Consider the following 23,045-nt stretch of genomic DNA (forward strand, 5'->3'; position numbering starts at 1 on the left):
AAATGGACAGAGATGTCAGCAGAGAGCACTGTGCTCGTGATGTCATCAGTTTTCCAAAAAGAAAGGAATTTCCTCTGTAGCATTCAACAGCTAATAAGTACTGGAAGGATTAAGATTTTTTAATAGAAGTATTTTACAAATATGTTTAACTTTCTGCCACCAGTTGATTTAAAAGAAAAAAGGTTTTCACCGGAGTACCCCTTTAACTTTTTATTTTTTTTTCACTTTTTTTTGCAATGTTAGGGGACTATGGGGACTATAACATGCAGTAAACGGATTCAATACACTGATCAATGCCATTGCATTGCAATGCATTGATCAGTGTTATCGGCGGTTGATTGCTCAAGCTTAGATTTTAGGCTTGGAGCAATCAATCGCTGATCGGACGCGCAGGAGGCAGGTAAGGCACCCTCCTGATGCGTTCCAACTGATCGGAACATCCCGATTTTACTGCTATGGTCCTGATCAGCCCAACTGAGCTCCCGGGAAGCTTTCACTTTAGACGCGGCGATCAACTTTGATCACCGCATCTAAAGAGTTAATGCCGGACATCTGCCTGAATGGCGATGTCCGGCATTAGCCACTAGTCCTGGCTGCTGATAGCAGCTGGGACCGTGCGGTTATGTGAGCTCAGCTCCGTTTATAAATGGCGTTTTGTGGCAAAGGGTTAACGTGGAAAAAGTAAAGAAGCAATCTGGTTGCTATGGGCAACTGCACCACTCTTCCTATAGACAAGATTTGATAAATCTCCCCCATTGTCATAAGATAAAGCTTCCTCTAAAGCAGAACAAGTCTCAGCATGAAACACAACTACACCAACATCCACAACAATGGGGATTCCCTACATAATTACCCAGGATCTCTGTCATCCCGATTACTGATGTGACGGCACACTATTAACCACTTACATCCCTGGTGTGCTCCACTTTATAAGAATGCCCTGAACAATAAGTGGGTCTTGAGCTCTCCTCCCAATGTACTTCACCCCTCTCACATCATCCCAACCCTTGCTTCCCCAATTGCAGGGTCTCTGGCACTCGGACTAACTATAGCTGGCTTATATGAAACCTTTGGCTTGGCCGCCCACCATGTTGGGCCTCTTCAAAAATGGAAGAAGCGAGCTGATTGGTTGCTATGGACAACTGGTCAACTTTTCCTCTGCAAAGATTTGAATAAATCTCCCCCAGTCTACCCAGCACGGTTCTAACTGGTTTTGTATCGGGCCCTGAAGGCCTGGCCTGAATGCCCCATGGGCAAACCACCGATTCTATAACAGATTGTTTGTAATGCCTAAATGTATTTCCGTCTATATATTTATATCAGTGTCATGTTGGTAAATCATCTTTAAAGGGGTACTCCCAGCCTAGACATCTTATCCCCTATCCAAAGGATAGGGGATAAGATGTCTGATCGCGGGGGTCCTGCCACTGGGAACCCCCGCAATATTGCATGCAGCACCCACCTGTTTCTTGTCCGGAAGCGCTGGAGGATCTGGATGGCGACCACGGGAACGGAAGTCCGTGACGTCAAGACTCCGTCCCCGTGTGACGTCACGCCCCGTCCCCTCAATGCAAGTCTATGGGAGGGGGCGGGACGGCCGTCACGCCCCCTCCCATAGACTTGCATTGAGGGGACGGGGCGTGACGTCACACAGGGGTGGAGCCCTGACGTCACGGACTTCCGTTCCAGTGGTCGCAACCCAGACTCTCCAGCGCTTCCGGACAAGCAACAGGTGGGTGCTGCATGCAATATTGTGGGGGACCCCAGCGATCAGACATCTTATCCCCTATCCTTTGGATAAGGGATAAGATGTCTAGGGTGGGAGTACCCCTTTAAATAAATCCATATTTTAACGAGTTCTAAGGTCTGCGCTCCTGCTGATGTTCCTATTTTTCCAGGTCAATTTTTTGACCACATCTCTCTCCTTTTTATTTTTTTTTCTAGCTTAGATTCGTTTGTGTTTTATATATTTTCTATATTTACTTTTACGTATAAATCATAGCACTGCAACACAATAACAGTGTGAACAGTTCAACTACACATTGGCTCCAGTCAGGACCTACATAGTAGAATACCAAGCCAAAGTACACAGCTATGAAGGAAGACTCGCTCTATATCAGTACTCTTGGAAGTCATTGGGCATGCACATGTGGACGTTTCACTACGAAGTGTATAATACAATACAATTACCACTTACATAGTAAAATGCATTATCTTTTGTTAGTTTGCATCCATGTTGACAGAAGTGTGACGTAAAATGACAGTGACGTTCTTTATTCTGCTTCCTAATCGTAAATCTCTAGACAGCACATAAACCCGATTAGAAAAAAAACAAAATCCGTCTCAAGACAATGAAGTCTTATAGTAGATGAATGAACAGATACCTGTTCTCCCTGTAGGCAAAGGGTGAGGTTAGAGGGTTGCCAGCCAAGAGTCACTAGCACAGCAAATACACATAGAAGTGCTGGTTCTGTTTATACAGGGAAGTTGTAATCTACTCTACTTAAAGGGGTACTCCCTTGGAAAACTTTTTTTTTTGTGTTATCAACTGGTGTCAGAAAGTTAAACAGATTTGTAAATCACTTCTATTAAAAAATCTTAATCCTTCCAGTACTTTTTAGGGGCTGTATACTAAAGAGAAATCCAAAAAGAAATGCATTTCCTGTGATATCCTGACTCTGCTGACATCATGACCACAGCGCTCTCTGCTGACGTATGCTGTCAATTTTAGGAACTGTCCAGAGAAGCAGAAAATCCCCCTAGCAAGCATATGCTGCTCTGGACAGTTCCTAAAATGGACAGCAGAGGTCAGCAGAGAGCCCTGAGGACATCACAGGAAATGCATTTCTTTTTGGATTTTTCTTTTGTATACAGCCCCTAAAAAGTACTGGAAGGATTAAGATTTTTTTTTTTTTTTTTTTTTTTTTATAGAAGTGATTTACAAATCTGTTTAACTTTCTGGCACCAGTTGATTTAAAAAAAAAAAAATTTTTTTTTTTCTTCCACGGGAGTACCCCTTTAATGAAAATTAGGAAAGGGCTCAGTCAATGATGCGCATCAGCAGGATATATACACACATACATACACAGTCCTGGAGGTTAAACCTACAAAAGAGAATGTTGCAGTAGAACTCTACTAAGCACATGAGCACCGTAGATGTGGAATATTTTACATTGCATTACTGCTATATTAAAGGGGTATTCCAGGAAAAAAAAATTTTTTATACATCAACTGGCTCCAGAAAGTTAAACAGATTTGTAAATTACTTCTATTAAAAAATCTTAATCCTTTCAGTACTTATGACCTTCTGAAGTTAAGGTTGTTCTTTTCTGTTTAAGTCCTCTCTGATGACACCTGTCTCGGGAAACGCCCAGTTTAGAAGAGGTTTGCTATGGGGATTCGCTTCTAAACTGGGTGTTTCCCGAGACATGTGTCATCAGAGAGGACTGAGACAGAAGAGAACAACCTTAACTTCAGAAGCTCATAAGTACTGAAAGGATTAAGATTTTTTAATAGAAGTAATTTACAAATCTGTTTAACTTTCTGGAGCCAGTTGATTTATAAAAAAAAAAAAAAAAAAAGTTTTTTTTCCTGGAATACCCCTTTAACCCCTTAAGGACGCAGGACGTAAATGTACGTCCTGGTGCGGTGGTACTTAACGCACCAGGACGTACATTTACGTCCTGTGCATAACCGCGGGCATCGGAGCGATCCCGGCTGCTGATCGCAAGGGACCTGCTGGCAATGGCCGACGCACGCGATCTCGCGGGCGTCCGCCATTAACCCCTCAGGTGCCGGGATCAAGACAGATCCCAGCATCTGCGGCAGTACGCGATTTGAATGAATGATCGGATCGCCCGCTCGAAACATGTCCAAATTCATTGATGTGATACCAGCTAGGTGGTGTGTTGTCTGGGAAAACGTACTTTTAACTGGATGAAATAAAGATTGGATATTTTATGGACTTTCTGGATCATACTGCTTTTCTTCCGTTGTACACGTGCATTACCTGGCCGGGTGAGGATCCGTGCAAGCAGAGGAGGAGGCAAGGCGAGAACTTTTTCTCTTTATCTTGGCATAGTCTAACATTGCACCAGAATGACAGTATCAATGACTGGTTTTCCAAGTGTGAGATTTATCATTAATTAAATAACTTCGTGTCAATTCAGCATGTATCAATGCTAAATTCCCCCCTATGGCTTTGCATCTCAAGACAAGGCAATGGCCGGCATTTATCAGTGTAGGTGTAAGTGAAGCATTTATCAGTGTAGGTGTAAGTGAAGCATTTATCATTGTAGGTGTAAGTGAAGCATTTTTCTACACCTTTTTGTGTGTGCTGGTAATGTGTAGGAGCACCAAATGAAATAAATGGTCGCAGTGCAGGTCACATTTTCTGAAATTTCTCTCTTGACATACACCAAAAAGCTAAGCTAAGTCTGGGCTGCTGTAGTTTTAGAGACTTTTCAGTGGCTTTGCGCCTTTTCCCAAAAAGGCGCAGTTCATAAAACCCTTCCATATCATGTGTATTGCCAAAATCAGTGGATTCCAACTCAAAAGCGGCAGAAATGTGTAAACCAAAAATGCGCAAAAAAGGCACAAATAAACCCTGCTTGTGGCTTTTTTGCGCCTTTTCTGGACACAAAAAACTGTCTAAAGACAACGATAAATGTTGGCCAATGTCTCTTTCACCACACAATGTCACAAGTCACACCCTATTGCTGAGGCCACACCTGTTTTGGCGGAAAAGTCTCTACAATGTCATGTGAGCCACTTTTTTGGTGTGAATTATGCCACAATTCTGGTGAATTTGCAATAATAAATCTGCCCTAAAATATTTTCATGCAAATGCAATAATAAAACATAAAATCACCAAAACTTAACGCCAAAAAATTCAAACAAACATGTAAGCAAAATGTATGTTAATTTTATGTTTTAAGTTATAAAATATTATCATGTGATATTTACAAGCTCAAACACTTAAAGGGAACCTGTCGCATTAAACATGCAGGCATCATGTTATAGAGCATGAGGAGCTGTGCAGATTGATATATAGTATTGTGGGAAAAGTTCCAGCATAACTTGTCATTTATTCATGTAAATCTCTGCTCATTCTGGGCTAAGTAGTCATGTGGGCGGTGCTACTCAGTGATTGACAGCTCTCTCTATATGTACACTTATTTACAGATAGCGGTCAATCGCTGAGTAGGACAGCCCACTTGACTACTTAGCCCAGACTGGGCTAACATAATAACAAGAATCAATGTTTCCCAAAGGCTGTCCGGGCATGATGGGAATTGTAGTTTAGCAACAGCTGGGGGTATGTCCGGGCATGCTAGGAGTTGAAGGTAATTGGAAAGTAGTTTTTTTTTTATATTCAGTATAAGGCCCTTTCACACTACACAATTACTCCGTTTTAGAAGTTCCGCCAGAAAATCGGCAGTAAAACGGCAAAATCCTATACGGCCGTAAAAAAATCCAATTATAGTCTATGGGATTTTTCTAATAGCCGTTTTAACCTGTTATTAATAACGACCGTTATTTTGTGACGGAAGATAGTAACGGGAGGAATAGTTCATGAACTATTTCTCCCGTTACTATCTTCCGTCACAAAATAACGGTCGTTATTAATAACGGGCTATAACGGCTATTAGAAAAATCCCATAGACTATAATGGGATTTTCTAACAGCCGTATAGGATTTTGTAACTGCCGTTTTACTGCCGATTTTCTGACGGAACTTCGAAAACAGAGTAATTATGTAGTGTGAAAGGGGCCTAAGGTGGTGGAAATCTTCTGACAGTTCTCATCCAGTAAGAATAATAACATTTCATTAATTTACAATTTTTTGCTATAGTTTTGTATTGTCTTTTCAGTGAATATTCTTCTTCTTCTTAAATTTCCCTCCTGCAACCTTTTTTCTTACTCCCAGAGACCCTTCTGCATCGTCACCATCTTCATCCCGAGGTCGCTTCTTCTTTTCTCCACTTTCTCTTAGTTCCTGTAAAGATAAAAACAGGAGAACATTATTTTTAAGCCTCCTATAGAATAGAAAGTTTCCCCACAGACTTTCTTCTATGTAATACGGGTGCACAAACTTTTACTAAATCTTACAATAAAACAATGAAGCACTTTAAAAGGGAATGTAACTACTACACCCTGTTCCAAATTATTATGCAGATGATATTTAAGTGTCACAAAGATTAAATATTTTGTTTTTCAGTTTAACTCATGGATGGCATTGGGTTTCAGGCTCTTTTTCAGGATCACTGAAAACAATCTCAGACACGTGTGATAATTAGATTGCCAGGTGAGCCCAATGTAAGGAAAAACTATTAAAGGTGGGTGTTCCACATTATTAAGTCGACACCACTTTCAAGCAATATGGGGAAGAAAAAGGATCTCTCTGCTGCCGAAAAGAGTGAAATAGTTCAATGCCCTGGACGAGGTATGAAAACAGATATTTCACAAAAACTTAAGCATGATCGTCGCACTATTAAGAGATTTGTGGCGGATTCAGAGCACAGACGGGTTTAGTGCAGATAAAGGCACACTGAGGAAGATTTCTGCTAGATCTATGCATCGGATCAAGAGAACATATTTGAAGCTGCTGGTGCCTCTGGAGTCCCACGGACATCAAGGTGTAGAGTCCTCCAGAGTCTTGCAACTGGGCATAAACCTTCTAATCGGCCACCACTAACCAATACTCACAAGCAGAAACAGCTGCATTGGACAGAAAAATACATGAAGACTAATTTTCAAACAGTCCAGTTAACTGATGAGTGCCGTGCAACCCTGGATGGTCCATATGGATGGAGTAATGGATGGTTGGTGGATGGTCACCCTGTTCCAACAAGGCTGTGACATCAGCAAGGCGGTGTTGGAGTCATGTTTTGGGCCGGACTCATGGGAAGAGAGCTGGTCAGCCCCTTTAGAGTCCCCGAAGATGTAAAGATGACCTCTGCAAAGTATGTGGAGTTTCTGACTGACCACTTTCTTCCCTGGTGCAGAAGGATGAACTATGCTTTCCGTAAGAAAATCATCTTCATGCATGACAATGCACCATCTCATGCTGCAAAGAATACCTCTGCATCAATGGCTGCTATGGAGATAAATGGAGAGAAGGTCATGGTGTGGCCTCCATCCTCCCCTGACCTCAATCCTGTTGAGAACCTTTGGAGCATCCTCAAGCAAAAGATCTATGAGGGTGGGAGGCCATTTACATCCAAACAGCAGCTCTTGGAGGCTATTCTGACATCTTGCAAACAAATTCAAGCAGAAACTGTCCAAAAACTCACAAGTTCAATGGATGCAAGACTTGTGATAGCTGCTATCAAATAAGGGGTCCTGTGTTAAAATGTAACATGACCTAAAAAAGGTAAAATGTTGTTAAAAGTTCTCTTTTTTTACCAGTGTCACCTTTAACTGTAATCATGAGAAGGAGGACATTACTGTGAAGTGATCTGTACAGAATAGGAAGTTTCAGCTTAGTTTTAGACTTATAGGTCAGAAATCAAGATGTCAAGATTATTATAAAATATAGATAGTGAAATCGAAAGTTGGAAAAAACATCACCAAAATTTTTTTTTAAATATGATTAACATACAAACTTGACAAACAATCTGATGACACATTCTCTTTCAAATTAAAATCTGATTGCGGGGGTCCGGCAGCTAGGGCCCCCTGCGATCTCTGGGTGTCCGAGGCATTCAAAACACAGAAGTTTGGCGCTTCAGCTACGCCACGTCCAAATTTCCAGTGGCCGGACCCCAGTGATCAGACATCTTATTCCTATCCTTTGGATTGGGGATACGATGTTTAGCAGCAGAGTACCCCTTTAAGCTTTTTTCCATCCTAGTATTAGCATTGCTTCTTGATGATGCTACCATAGACCCGCTTGATCCGGTATGCAAGGTGACATCTTTGCTGTCAGGTTCCTCCAACAAAATCAGAACTAACACGATAGAGTATATATTTTAGGACAGAACTTACTATACGAGCGAATCTCTGAGCCTCAGACACTCTCTCATTTAACATCATGACTTCCTCTTCTTGGGTGGGGAAGGCTGGAAGCTTTTTACCAATCAGATGTTCTATCCTTTGGAACAGCTCCACATCATACCTTAAAAAGAAATTGACAAAATGAGGAACTTTTCACAACAGTTTTATGCTAAGTTCACACCTGCCTTGTAAGTTCCTCAGTTCTACTATGCCATAAAAGCAGAGTGAAAAAAATAGCATGGTGAGTTGTAGTTCTGCAACAGCTGGATGTCCCCCCCCCCTCCCCAATGTAAACGTACAGGGTACACTCACATGGGCGGAGGTTTACAGTAAGTATCCGGCTGCAAATTTGAGCTGCAGCAAATTTTCTGCCGCAGCTCAAACTGCCAGCGAGAAACTACTGTGAACCCCCGCCCGTGTGACTGTACCCTAAAATCACTACACTACACTAACACAAAATAAAAAGTAAAAAACAATACATATACACATACGTTCCCCAAGGGGTCTAGTTTCCAAAATGGTATGCCATGTGTTTTTTTTGCTGTTTTGACACCCTAGGGGCTTCCTAAAGGTGACATGCCCCCCAAGAACTATTTCCGAAAAATGTTCTCTCCAAAATCCCCTTGCCCCTCCTTCCCTTCTGAGCCCTCTACTGCGCCCGCCGAACACTTTACATAGACATATGAGGTATGTGCTTACTCAAGAGAAATTGGGCTACAAAAAACAGTAAAAACTTTCTCCTTTTACCACTTGCAAAAATTCAAAAATTGGGTCCACAAAAACATGCAAGTGTAAAAAATGAAGATTTTGAATTTTCTCCTTCACTTTGCTGCTATTCCTGTGAAACACCTAAAGGGTTAAAACACTTACTGATTGTCATTTTGAATACTTTGAGGGGTGCAGTTTTTATAATGGGGTCATTTATGGGGTATTTCTAATATGAAGACCCTTCAAATCCACTTCAAAACTGAACTGGTCCCTGAAAAATATCGAGTTTGAAAATTTTGCGGAAAATTGGAAAATTGCTGCTGAACTTTGAAGCCCTCTGGTGTCTTCCAAAAGTAAAAACTCATAAATTTTATGATGGAAACATAAAGTAGACATATTGTATATGTGAATCCAAAAAAAATTCTTTTAAATATCCATTTTCCTTACAAGCAGAGAGCTTCAAAGTTAGAAAAATGCAAAATTTTCATTTTTTTCATCAAATTTTGGGATTTTTCACCAAGAAATGATGCAAGTTACCACAAAATTTTACCACTAAGTTAAAGTAGAATATGTCACGAAAAAACAATCAATCTCGGAATCAGAATGATAAGTAAAAGCATTCCAGAGTTATTAATGTTTAAAGTGACAGTGGTCAGAATTGCAAAAAACGGCCGAGTCCGAAAAAGGGCTAAGTCCTTAACCTCTTAAGGACCCAGGATGTATGGGTACGTCCTGGGTCCCAGTCCTGCGATATAACGCGGGGTCACACGGTGACCCCGCATCATATCGCGGCGGGCCCGGCGTTATAGTGAAGCCGGGACCCGCCTCTAATAGCACGCGGCACTGATCGCTGTGCCGCGCACTATTAACCCTTTAGCCGCGCGGCTCAAAGCTGAGCCGCGTGGCTAAAAACAAAAGTAAAAGTGCCCGGCTAGCTCAGGGAGCTGTTCGGGATCGCCGTGGTATAATCGCGGCATCCCGAACAGCTGTAGCACAGGAGGAGGTCGTCTTACCTTCTCCTCCGCTGTCTGATCGCCGAATGAATGCCTGAGATCCAGGCTTGAGCAATCAATCGCCAAAAACACTGATTGATCCATTCCTATGGAGATGGATCAATCAGTGTAAAAGATCAGTTAATGCAATGTTATAGCCCCCCCTATAGGAGATATAATATTGCATAAGAAAAGTGTAAAAAAATCATTAACCCTTTCAATTATCCCTTCCCCTAATAAAAGTTTGAATCACTCGGCATTTCCAAGAATAAAAAAAACATTATGTAAATAATAATAAAAATAAACATATGTGGTATCACCGCGTGCGGCAAAGCGCCCTGAACACAGAAAAATAAAAAAGTTATAGGGGTCAAAAGATGACCATTTTAAACGTATAAATTTTCCTGCATGTATTCATGATTTTTTTTGGAAGTGATACAAATTCAAACCTATACAAGTAGGGGATCATTTTAACCGTATGAACTTACAGAATAAAGAGAAGGTGTCATTTTTGACAAAAAATGTACTGCGTAAAAACGGAAGCCCCCAAAACTTACAAAATAGTGTTTTTTCATCAATTTTGTCACACATTGATTTTTTTTCCCGTTTCACTGTAGATTTTTGGGTAAAATGACTACTTTGTCATTACAAAGTAGAATTAGTGACGCAAAAAATAAGCCATTATATATAATTTTAGGAGAAAATTTTTTTAAAGTTAAGGAGGAAAAATTGAAAATGAAAAAACTGAAAAAGCCCGGATCCTTAAGGGGTTAAAAGGGGTACTCCGGTGGAGGACATTTTTTTTTTCTTAAATCAACTGGTGTCCGAAAATTAAACAAATTTGCAAATTACTTCCAGTACTTATCAGCTGCTGTATGCTCCAGAGGAAGTTATTTTCAAATTTATTTTCTGTTTGACCACAGTGCTCTCTGCTGAAACCTCTGTCCATGTCAGGAACTGTCTGGAGCAGTATAGGTTTGCTATCGGGATTTGCTCCTACTCTGGACAGTTCCTGACATGGACAGAGGTGTCAGCAGAGAGCACTGTGGTCAGACAAAAGAAATTCTAAGAGAAAAGAATTACCTGTGGAGCATACAGTAACTAATAAGTACTGGAAGGATTAAGATTTTTTAATAGAAGTCATTTACAAATCTGTTTAACTTTCTTGCACCAGTTGATTTATAAATTTTTTTTTTTTCCAGTGGAGTACCCCTTTAAGGACAGCCCACTTTGGCCTTGAGGACACAAGAACATTAGATTTTTATGTGATTTGCCAGGCAGCTAGGGTGTACAGATATGTCTGTCCTGTGTTCCCAATAGGTTAATGAGCGTCCATTGGGTTCCAGAGCGGTGCCTGGCATGGCTTCAAGAACATAAATAAAATTAAAAAGGAAAGGAAAAGAATAAATCAAAAGCAGGGTTTTTATACATTTTTTTTTCCTTTCCTTTTTTCTGCAATGGAGGCTTTATTTATCAATTACTTTGTTACACTACCAAGAGTATTCCTTGTGTACCCTGCTGCTTTTTTGTGGATCTGGTGTATCTATGCATTGCAGAGATGGTCATTCATCTGAAGGCTGAAGCTTCTGCACTGGAAATGTAGGCCTTGTAGCGCCTCCCCCAGGTCATAACATGGGCTGCTACTAATAACGAACAGTATTATTATGCCCTCTACTGTTCAAAACAGGTAAAGCTAGGAAACAGAAGTATCACAAGTACCACAATCCCCAGAATTGCCAACAGCCGCTAACTATGATATAAAGGTGACAGGACACACATGCCATTGCAGCTTGTTGTGTATGGGGCCAACGGGACCCCTTTCCACCTCTGAAGGCACCAACAACGAACATGTGAAGCAGACAAACACACAGAGGCAAAGCCGTACACATCCTTCAGTACAGTCATTTAGCCATACAGGCTCCATCGGACCTTGTGTGCATGTACAGTATTTTTCGCCCTATAGGACGCACCGGCGTATAAGACGCACCCAATTTATAGGTGCAAAATCTTTAAAAAAATAAAGATTTTGAACCCAATAGTGGTCTTCAACCTGCGGAACCTCCAGATGTTGCAAAACTACAACTCCCAGCATGCCCGGACAGCCAACGGCTGTCCGGGCATGCTGGGAGTTGTAGTTTTGCAACATCTGGAGGTCCGCAGATTGAAGACCACTGCATAGGAGGTAATACTCACGTGTCCTCGCCGCTCCGGACCCGTCACCGCTGCCCTGGATGTCGCTCCATCGCTGTCGCCGTGTCCCCGTCGCTCCGGAACGTCTCAGCTGCCGGACGGGTATCCTCGCTCTCCGTCGCCGCCATCACGTCGTTACGCACGCCGACACACGTACATGACGACGTGATGACGAGGAAGGAGAGCGCCGGCCATACAGGGGATCCCTGAACGGAGAAGACACCGAGGAGGCAGGTAAGGTCCCTCCCGGTGTCCTGTAAGCACTAACCCGGCTATTGAGTCGGGCTGTTCGGGACCGCCGCGGTGAAATCGCGGCGGTCCCGAACAGCCCGACTGAATAGCCGGGTTAGTGTCACTTTCCCTTCAGACGCGGCGGTCAGCTTTGATCGCCGCGTCTGAAGGGTTAATACAGGGCATCACCGCGATCGGTGATGTCCTGTATTAACCGCGTGTCCAAGTCGTTGATGGCCGCAGGGACCGCCGCGATAGGGGTATATTCGCCGTATAAAACGCACCGACATTTTTCCCCCCCAGTTTTGGGGAAGAAAAAGTGCGTCTTATACGGCGAAAAATACGGTAGTTCTTCCCTACCATTTCTTCTAGGAAAGAATTCTACCTCTCTCTATATGGGGGGAGATTTATCAAAACCTGTCAAGAGGAAACGTTTCTGAGTTGCCCATAGCAACCAATCAGATCACTTCTTTCATTTCTGAAATGGCCTCTGAAAAATGAAAGAAGCAATCTGATTGGTTGCTATGGGTTTTGATATATCTCCCACATGGAGTCTGATATAGCAGGACTTTATACCAATGTGCCTCCAGCTGCTGCAAAACTTCAACTCCCAGCATGTCTGGACAGCAGTCAACTGTCTGGGCATGCTTGGAGTTAAAGTTTTACAGCAGCTGGAGGCACACTGTTTGGAAAACACTGCTTTAAAGGGGTAATCCGGTGGAAAACTTTTTTTTAAATCAACTGGTGCCAGAAAGTTAAACAGATTTGTAATTTACTTCTATTAAAGAATCTTAATCCTTCCAGTACCTATTAGCTGCTGAATACTACAGAGGAAATTATTTTCTTTTTGGAACACAGAGCTCTCTGCTGACATCACTAGCACAGTGCTCTCTGCTGACCTCTGCTGTCCATTTTAAGAACTGTCCAGAGTAGGAGAAAATCCCCATAGCAAACATATGCTGCTCTGGACAGTTCCTAAAATGGACAGAGATGTCAGCAGAGAGCACTGTGGTCATGATGTCAGCAGAGAGCACCGTGTTCCAAAAAGAAAAGAATTTTCTCTGTAGTATTCAGCAGCTAATAAGTACTGGAAGGATTAAGATTTTGTAATAGAAGTAATTTACAAATCTGTTTAACTTTACTCTGTAACCCCCACCTTCCCCTTACTCTGTTGCAAAACTACAACTTCCAGCATGCCCGGACAGCCTTCGGCTGTCCAGGCATGCTGGGAGTTGTAGTTTTGCAAGAGCTGAAGGCACCCTGGTTAGAAAAGAATTGAATGAAACTCTAAAGATCGACTGTTCTGTATGGAGAATGGACTCATCTCTTTCGATTGCAACTAAGGTGTAAAACTGCAAGGTGGTAAGACAGTTTCTTAAAGGGGTACTCCTGTGGAAAACTTTTTTTTTTTTAAATCAACTGGTGCCAGAAAGTTAAAAAGATTTGTAAATCACTTCTATTAAAAAATCTAAATCCTTCCAGTACTTTTTAAGGGCTGTATAATAAAGAAAAATCCAAAAAAGAAATGCATTTCCTCTGATGTCATGACCACAGTGCTCTCTGCTGACCTCCGCTGTCCATTTTAGGAACTGTCCAGAGCAGGAGAAAATCCCCATAGCAAACATATGCTGCTCTGGACAGTTCCTAAAATGGACAGCAGAGAGCACTGTGGTCATGACATCAGAGGAAATGTATTTATTTTTCGGATTTCTCTTTAGTATATATACAGCCCTTAAAAAGTACTGGAAGGATTAAGATTTTTTAATAGAAGTGATTTACAAATCTGTTTAACTTTCTGGCACCAGTTGATTAAAAAAAACTAAAAAAAAATTTCCACGGGAGTACCCCTTTGATATACAGAACAACTTACTGTGTCACAAAAGTAATAGCTTTCCCAGATCTTCCAGCACGAGCCGTTCGGCCTACCCGGTGTATGTAATCCTGTAAGACAATAGAAAAACTTTAAAAAAAAAAAAAAAAAAAAGAGGAACATTTCCATGGCCAAATTGTGCACCTGTACATACAGCCATGGCCGTAAATGTTGGCACCCCTGAATTTTTTCTAGAAAATGAAGTATTTCTCACAGAAAAGGATTGCAGTAACACGTGTTTTGCTATACACATGTTTATTCCCTTTGTGTGTATTGGAACTAAACCAAAAGAGGAGGATAAAAAAGCAAATTGGACATAATGTCACCAAACTCCAAAAATGGGCTGGACAAAATTATTGGCACTCTTTCAAAATTGTGAAAAAATAAGATTGTTTCAAGCATGTGATGCTCCTTTAAACTCACCTGGGGCAAGTAACAGGTGTGGGCAATATAAAAATCACACCTGAAAGCAGATAAAAAGGAGAGAAGTTCACTTAGTCTTTGCATTGTCTGTGTGTGCCACACTAAGCATGGACAGCAGAAAGAGGAGAAGAGAACTGTCTGAGGACTTGAGAACCAAAATTGTGGAGAAATATCAACAATCTCAAGGTTACAAGTCCTCAGACAGTTCTCTTCACCTCTTTCTGTTGTCCATGCTTGGTGTGGCACACACAGACACACAATGCAAAGACTAAGTGAACTTCTCTCCTTTTTACCTGCTTTCAGGTGTGATTTTATATTGCCCACACCTGTTACTTGCCCCAGGTGAGTTTAAAGGAGCATCACACGCTTGAAACAATCTTATTTTTGGTGTCAATAATTTAGTCCAGCCCATTTTTGGAGTTTGGTGTGACATTATATCCAATTTGCTTTTTTTTCCTCCCTTTTTTGGTTTAGTTCCAATACACACAAAGGGAATAAACATGTGTATAGCAAAACATGTGTTACTGCAATCCTTTTCTGTGAGAAATACTTCATTGTCTTGAAAAATTTCAGGGGTGCCAACATTTACGGCCATGACTGTAAAACCTGCAATACCTATTCATCTACATACACACTGAATCCTACCTAAACCTATAGAAATTATACTATTTCTATGTCCACTTACTGTTCTCGGATCTATACTATATAGCTGCCAGGCAACCTATGCTGCAAATTAAGGTCTTTGGATAACATTTTTGGATAGCAAATTCAGTACAAAAAAAACGCAGATGGGATTTTCTAAATCTTGTATCCTAATATTGTAAAAATCTGCTTAAAAGTCAGAGTACGCCAAGGTATTTCACATTTACAAAATACATATTGTGTTATGGAAATGTAGATTTTCACCTTATGCAATTAACAGGGTGAAATCCACGAGAAAACAAACATGGAACAGATCTAAGCCATAAAGCAGCCTCACAGTATGAGTGACAAACTGATTCCAGCCTACTCAAAGATCCTTTGCAAAACAGACAATTATCCAGGATTGGAAAAACAGAGCTGATTTTTTTTTCCAGAAACAGCACTTCCCCTGTCGTCAGGTTGTATGCGGTATTGCAGCTCAGTTCCATTGAATCGAATGGATCCAAGTTGTAATACCACTCACAACCTGAGGACAGTGGTGGTGCTGTTTTTGGAAGAAATGAGCTTTGGTTATCTGTCCCTAGAAACAGATTTTAGAATTCCTAATACTGATTTAGGGTAGGGTCACATAACAGATCCGCAGTGCATTTTACGCTGCAGATGCACTGGTGACCCGACCCATTTTTTCCGCACGTGCAGTGTACTCAGACATCGTGGCTGCTCCGCGATGTCTGAGTGGACTCGGCGACTCGCAGCCCCCGTGTGGCTGTTCGTAGCGGCAGATTGCAGCTGCGAGCAGGCCAGGGGCGGAGTGAGGCGGGGGAATGGGAGGTGGCAACAGCTGGAGGCACAAAATAGGTCAGGTCACCAGTGGATCAGCAGCGTAAAACACGGTGTGGATCCGTTACGTGTCACCCTACCCTTCAAAGGATTTTAAAATGGTCAACATGTCACCTTCATGCATTAAATATGGGAGCGCTGGAGACAGCAGAGTGCACTCCTATAGAGAATGCATGGAGGGGACGTGCACAGGGAGAGCTGGGGTGCCATTCTATAGATTATGGGGGAATCCCATGCACAGACACTTATGCCCTATACTGTGGATAGGGGACATGTTTAAAATACTGAAGTACACAGCTTCAACACAGAGAACAAAGTTTCAAATCTGCAGCTTTAAATCCTGTGCAGGATACTGTACATGTGAATAAACCCTTAAAAGAATACACCCTTAAAAAGGACAATTCTCAAAAAAAAAAAAAAAAACGTATCCCTTATCCACAGTGCCCCCACCCCCGCTCCGTGATCGTCTGTACGGAGCCCCGGCTCTCCCAGAGTGGCACGTCACGACCCCTGCCAGAATCAGGGGCCGCCCCACCCCCTCCATATATCTCTGTGGGAGAGCCGAAGATTGCCAAACAACTCTCCCATAGAGATATATGGCGAGGGCGTGGTGGCACCCGCTTCGGGCAGGGGTCTTGGTGAGCCACTCTGTAGGGGATAAGTTTTTCTGTACTGTCGGGCATGAAACTATAAAGGTACTAGTGTGAGTAAAGGGTTCCCCAGGAGAAGAAACATTTTGCCGTTCTCTCGTGGTAAAAAGCTGGGTAGATAATTCTAGCAATCTTGTGACACTTACTGATACATTAGCTCCTCTACAGTAGGTAATACTTCAGACACAGGGTTTCCTCAATATAATGTAAATGGTTTAAAGTATGCTAACTGGATGAAATACTTGCTGTACCCCTTACTGGTAACAATACTAACCTTAGAATGTGTTGGAATGTCAAAATTTATAACAACATCCACATGAGGAATATCGAGCCCTCGACTTGCAACATCAGTGGCCAAGAGAATGGAGCGGGATTTCGCCTTAAACTTATTTAAAGAACCAAGTCTTTTATTCTGCAGGTAAAAAAGGAGAATATAAATTATACACACTATACATCTGCGGAGTTTAATAAAAGTCAAGAAACATCTTTAACAAATGTTAAAGCAACTTAACGCAAATGACTTGTATTATATCACTTATTTGTAAGCATTAAAGGGATTGTTTAGAGAAAACTTCTAAAAACATTCCCAGGCTGCCTGTTTTCACATAAAAAAAAAAAAAAATCTATACTTCCCTCCCATGCCCCCACGGTACCTTCGGTATCGCTGTTCCCGATGTCCTCTGCTCTGCTTCAGGAAGAGGAGTGGAGCAGACAACAGGAATGAGGATACTAAAGGCACTGTGGGAGCGGTTTTTATGTTTTTTAAACAAGCAGTCTTGGTATGTTCAGTTAAAGGGGTACTCCACTGCCCCAGTGTTCAGAACATTTTGTTCCCAATGCTAGGTGATTACACCCCCTCCCATACACTTGCATTGAGGGGGCGTGGTGTGACATCATGAGGGGTGTGGCCGTGATCCCACAACCCCCGCAGCCCACACCCAGTGTTCGGAACATAATGTTCCGAACGCTGGGGCAGTGGAGTACCCCTTTAAACAGTTTTCACTGGACAACCCCTTTAAGGTGGCCATGTATTGTCAATAACTGTTGGCCCACAGTTCTCTCTCTCAACCTCCTCATACACATGAGCATTCAGCAAGGGGGTTCAGCCAACTTTACTATAATGTGTATGGGCACCTATTAAAAAGGAGATTTTTTAGACTTACCGTAAAATCTCTCTCTCGAAGGATCCATTGGGGACACAGACTCTGGGTGTATGCTGCTGTCTCTAGGAGGCTCAACACTATGGTAACCAAAAAGTTGGATTCTCCCAGCAGGATATACCCGCCTCCAGGCCACTGAGCAATTCAGTTTAGTCTCAGAGCAATAGGAGGAGACCGACAGGTCAAAAGGAAAAAACCATGAACTGTCCGAGAACCAGAAGAAAAAAATAACAACACTCCCTCGGACAGATAACCGAAAAGGAACCCCAGAAAAGGGCGGGAGCTGTGTCCCCCAATGGATCCTTCGAGAAAGATTTTACGGTAAGTCTAAAAAATCTCCTTTTCTCTATCGGCTCCATTGGGGGGACACAGACTCTGGGACATACCAAAGCAGTCCCTTGGGTGGGCAGAGAAAAACAGGTCAGGCAGTCGGCTGTACCACCGCCGTCTGCAACACTTTACGGCCCAGACTAGCATCAGCCGATGCGAAAGTATGAACCTTGTAGAATCTCGAAAAAGTGTGCAAAGACGACCAGGTGGCCGCTTTACAGATCTGCGAGGCCGAGGCCTTGTTTCGGAGAGCCCAGGATGCTCCCACAGAGCGGGTGGAATGAGCCAAAACCCTGAAGGGTGGGATCTTCCCCTTGCAGCGGTAAGCTTCCGAAATAGCACATCAGATCCACCTAGAAATGGTGGCCTTGGAAGCAGGCTGTCCCTTCCGACGACCTTCCGTAAGGACAAAAAAGAATCGCACTGACGAAAGGAAGAGGTGACACAAAGATAAGTCCGAACGACCCGTACCACATCCAATTTGTGGAGCAGACGCTCCCTGGGATGAGAAGGTGCGGGACAAAAAGGACAGAAGGACTATGTGCTCGTTGAGATGAAAGGCCGAAACGACCTTAGGTAAGAAGGACGGATCTGGCCTGAAAACAACCTTGTCCTGATGAATTATCAGGAAAGGAGGACAGCAGCAAAGAGCTGCTAGTTCAGATACTCTCCTAATGGAAGTAATAGCTATAAGAAAAGCCACTTTCCAGGATAGTAGGCGAAAGGGAACCTCCCTAAGAGGCTCAAAGAGTGCGTCCTGAAGAGCGCCTAGAACTAAGCTCAAGTCCCAAGGGGGAGAAGGGGACCGGTAAGGGGGGGCAGCATGTGCCACGCCCTGAAGGAAGGTCCGGACATGCGAATTGGAAGCCAGAGGACGCTGAAAGAGAATGGAAAGGTCCGAAACCTGACCTTTAATGGAGCTGAGAGCCAGCCCTTGTTCCAACCCCGACTGCAAAAAGGAGAGGAGACGGGGAATGGAAAAGGTAACTGGAGAAAAGGTCTGAGCTTCGCACCAACGAAAGTAAGCCCGCCAGGTACGGTGGTAAATTTTTGCAGAGAAGGGCTTGCGAGCCCGGAGCATGGTGCGAATTACCTGGGAAGAGAAGCCGCGGTCCCTTAGAACCGCGGTCTCAACCGCCACGCCGTCAAATGCAGCGACTGTAAATTGGGGTGGCAAAGGGGACCCTGTGACAGTAGGTCTGGACGAAGTGGAAGGCGGAAGGGAACGTCGTCCAGAAGCCAGACCACGTTGGCGTACCAGGCCCTTCGAGGCCAGTCTGGAGCCACCAGAATGGCGGGGACTCCTTCTGCCTTGAGCTTCCTCAGAACCCTGGGAAGAAGGGGGAGAGGAAGGAACAGGTAGGGCAGTACAAAGCACGACCACGGAATTACTAGGGCATCCACGGCTAGAGCCAGGGGGTCCCCGGACTTTGACATAAACGTCGGAATTCTCCGGTTGTGTCGAGACGCGAAGAGGTCCACGTCTGGTTGCAGATCTGCGCGAACACTTCCGGAAGAGACCACTCTCCGGGGTCGGCTGAGGACAGACTGAGGAAATCCGCTTCCCAGTTGAGCACTCCCGGAATGTGAATCGCCGAAACGGCTGGAACTACTTGTTCTGCCCAGAGGAGGATCTTTGTCACCTCGGACATGGCCGATGAGCTGCGAGTGCCGTCCTGCCGATTGATGTACGCCACAGCCATGGCGTTGTCCGACTGGACACAGACAGGGTGGCCCTGAAGCAGGGACTCCCAATGCTTCAGACAAAGATAAATCGCCCTCAGTTCCAGGATGTTTATGGAAAGAAGGGCTTCTTGGGGAGGCCAGAGGCCTTGAACCGTCTGATCCCTGAAAACACCCCCCCCCCCCAGCCCGACAGGCTGGCATCCGTCGTGACCACCTGCCAGCGGAGGGGGAGGAACGAACGCCCCTGAAGAAGGGGGGAGCGGAGCCACCAGCGCAGAGACCGACGGGTCCAGAGAGGGAGAGCAATCTTGCGATCGAGAGAGAGAGGGGACCTGTCCCATCGTGCAAGAATCGCCAGCTGAAGAGGACGGTAATGAAACTGGGCAAAGGGTACGGCCTCCATCAGACCCAGGACTTCCATGCACGTACGGATGGTGACCGGGGATGGTATCCGGAGAGAGCGGACTCCCGACAAGAGGGCCAGACGTTTGTCCGGCGGGAGGCGAATCCGAGCCAAGGCCGAGTCGAACTGAAGCCCCAAGAAGACCAGAGACTGGGTGGGGGAGAGAACTGACTTGTCTCGGTTGACCATCCACCCGAAGCGACATAAAGGTCTGAAGAGTGAGGCTCACATTCTCCAGAGCCTGGGCTCTGGTGGAGGCCTTGATGAGGAGGTCGTCCAAGTATGGTATCACTGAGACCCCTCTTGACCATAACAGGGCTACCACAGGCGCCAGAATCTTGGTAAAGACTCGTGGCGCTGTGGCCAGACCGAAGGGGAGAGCCACAAATTGATAATGACCTTCCTGAACCGTAAAGCGGAGGTAACGCTGGTGTCCGGGAAAAATTTGAACGTGGAGGTAGGCATCCTTAATGTCCACCGAGGAAAGAAACTCCCCTTGATCCATAGATGCCACCACCGAACGGAGAGATTCCATTCGGAAATGGCGGATAAGAAGATGTTGGTTGAGACGTTTGAGATCCAGGATTGGCCGCACAGAACCGTTTTTCTTGGGAACCATGAAAAGATTGGAATAAAACCCCCGAAAGCGTTCCCTTGAAGGAACTAGGACAATGACACCCTGGACGAGAAGGGACTGAAGAGCCTCCCGAAATTCCCTCGCAAGCGAGGGAGATCGGGGAGCACGGGACTGGGAAAAACGATCCCTCGGAAGGAAGGCAAATTCTATCCGGTATCCGTTGGACACTACGTCCCTGACCCAGGAGTCTTGAAGGTGCGTGGTCCAAACGTTCCGAAAAAGAGGCAACCTCCCACCCGAGAAAAAGCTGCGGGTGGGGGCGTCCCTTCATGCAGAAGTGGGTTTGCAGTTGCCTGACTTGGCCACAAAAGGATCGGGACGGTTGGTGTCCGACTTCCACGAGGGACGCGCCTTGAAAAAGGGAACCTTCTTGTCCCGTGGAGGCGCCTGGCTGGACCCTTTAGAGGGGCCAGACGTCCGAAAGGTAATAAAGAGCTCTTGCCCCCTGTCGCCTCAGAGATAATCTCATCCAGGCGCTTGCCAAAAAGTCGGGAACCAGTAAAAGGAATCTCGGTGAGAGACTTCTTAGATGCAGCATCCGCGTTCCAAGTTTTAAGCCAAATGGAACGACGGAGGGCCACTAGATTACCGGTGGCATAGGCAGCGCAGCGAGCTGGGTGCAAGGAAGCAGAACACAGGAAATCTCCAGCTTTGGAACATTGGAGGGCCAGAGCAGACAGTTCGTCCGGGGTAGAACCTGAAAGAATGCCCTGACGGAGTTGGGAATGCCAAACCGAGAGGGACTTAGACACCCAGGTGGAGGCGAAGGCAGGAAGCAGGGAAGAACCTGCTGCTTCAAAGGCATACTTCGCTAACGACTCAACCTTTTTGTCTGCAGGATCCTTGAAGGCAGCTGCATCCGCCAGCGGCAAAGTAGTAGCTTTAGAGAGGCGGGAAACCGGAGGACCGACGGAGAGGAAGTCACTTTGGAGACAATGTCCTTGGCGAAAGGATATCGTGCTTGGACTTTCTTCAGTCCCTGAAACTTCCTTTCAAATTCTAGAATGGCCTCAAATTCAGCGTGAGAACTGAACACTTTGGGTGCCGGTCGGGCACGATGAAAGGATACTTCTGAAGTTCCTGGGTCCTCTAGGTTAAAGGTGTCTCTTATGGCCATAACCAATGAGTTCACCGTGTCCACTGAGTCCGAACGGTCCTCCAAGTCGGATGCCGAATCGGAACCCTTGACCGCTAGCTCTCCAGGAGAGTGCGAACGAGTGGAGGCGGCCCTGGAAGAGGGAGACTCCGACCTGGTACATGGCTCAGGAGAGCCAGAGCGGTGACCACGGGCACGTCCTCTGGAAGAGTGACGCGTGTGGCTTGAAGAAGTGGTCGGGCGAGACCTGCAAGAGGAACGCCCGTTTTTACCAGAAGACTCCTGGGATGAGTAAGAGGAGACCCATGAGGTACAACCCCAAGCGCTGACCGTTGGCGAGAGGGGGTTAACAGTACATCCAAGATGCCTGCCACCTCTCGCAATGGAGAAACAGTGAACCGAAGTTCCTGAGTCCCCACCTGAAAACAGAAAGAAAAAGGAATAAAGAACTAACACATTCCCTAAACCTAAGAAAATGAAAAATATGAGACCTGGTCTGGAGAACACCAGACCAGTGTCCACCTCCTTAAGACACTAAGCAAAAACTGAATTGCTCAGTGGCCTGGAAGTGGGTATATCCTGCTGGGAGGAGCCGACTTTTTGGTTACCATAGTGTCATACCTCCTAGAGACAGCAGCATATACCCAGAGTCTGTGTCCCCCAATGGAGCCGATAGAGAAAAACAAGTTATAGTATCTAGAGAAGATATTTTTCTGATTACTTCAATAAAGTTTTCATATCCACTGTTGTACAGATGATAACACAGAAAATAAAAAAGGTCATTTTATTTAACCCCTTTGTACTCACCATACACATAACTGTATATTAGCATCATGCCTCACAAAGCTGGGATGTGACTATATGTGCTTTACCCTTATAGAGGATCACACCATACAAATATCAACCTTAAAACTTCCACCTAATCTTACAGAGTGATGTGTTCAGTGAATCCAGAATGCTGCTGCAATCCCTATCTCCGCTTCACCCTTCTAAAGAAACTGATAGAAATAAGAGGGGGGATTCAATTTTGTGATCCCTCTCCTCAGCCATGTTTTAGGAGTCTCAGTTAACAAGACTGCACTTGGGCACTGCAATTCATTAATTGTAGCTGTATTTTCTGTTTAGGTATTGGTACTAATTATCTGGTAGCTCCTAATGCAAAAAAAAAAAAATTAAAAATAAAACTTGTA

The 23,045-nt window shown here is 44.4% G+C and overlaps 1 protein-coding gene across 1 annotated transcript in view; it reads right to left on the reverse strand.

Annotated features, from left to right (window-relative positions):
* Nucleotides 1–5,684: 5,684 nt before the first annotated feature.
* DDX47 (DEAD-box helicase 47) overlaps nucleotides 5,685–23,045 on the reverse strand; it is a 38,559-nt gene continuing 21,198 nt past the window's right edge. Inside the window, exons 9-12 of the mRNA XM_056523752.1 lie at nucleotides 16,818–16,955; nucleotides 13,989–14,059; nucleotides 7,989–8,118; nucleotides 5,685–5,997 (exon numbers count right to left, since the gene is read on the reverse strand). Of these exons, the coding sequence (XP_056379727.1) occupies nucleotides 5,869–5,997; nucleotides 7,989–8,118; nucleotides 13,989–14,059; nucleotides 16,818–16,955 (468 nt within the window). The 3' untranslated portion in view covers nucleotides 5,685–5,868. The remainder of the gene's footprint in view (nucleotides 5,998–7,988; nucleotides 8,119–13,988; nucleotides 14,060–16,817; nucleotides 16,956–23,045) is intronic.

Source organism: Hyla sarda, chromosome 6, assembly GCF_029499605.1.
Source record: "Hyla sarda isolate aHylSar1 chromosome 6, aHylSar1.hap1, whole genome shotgun sequence".
In the NCBI taxonomy this organism is placed as follows: Eukaryota; Metazoa; Chordata; class Amphibia; order Anura; family Hylidae; genus Hyla; species Hyla sarda.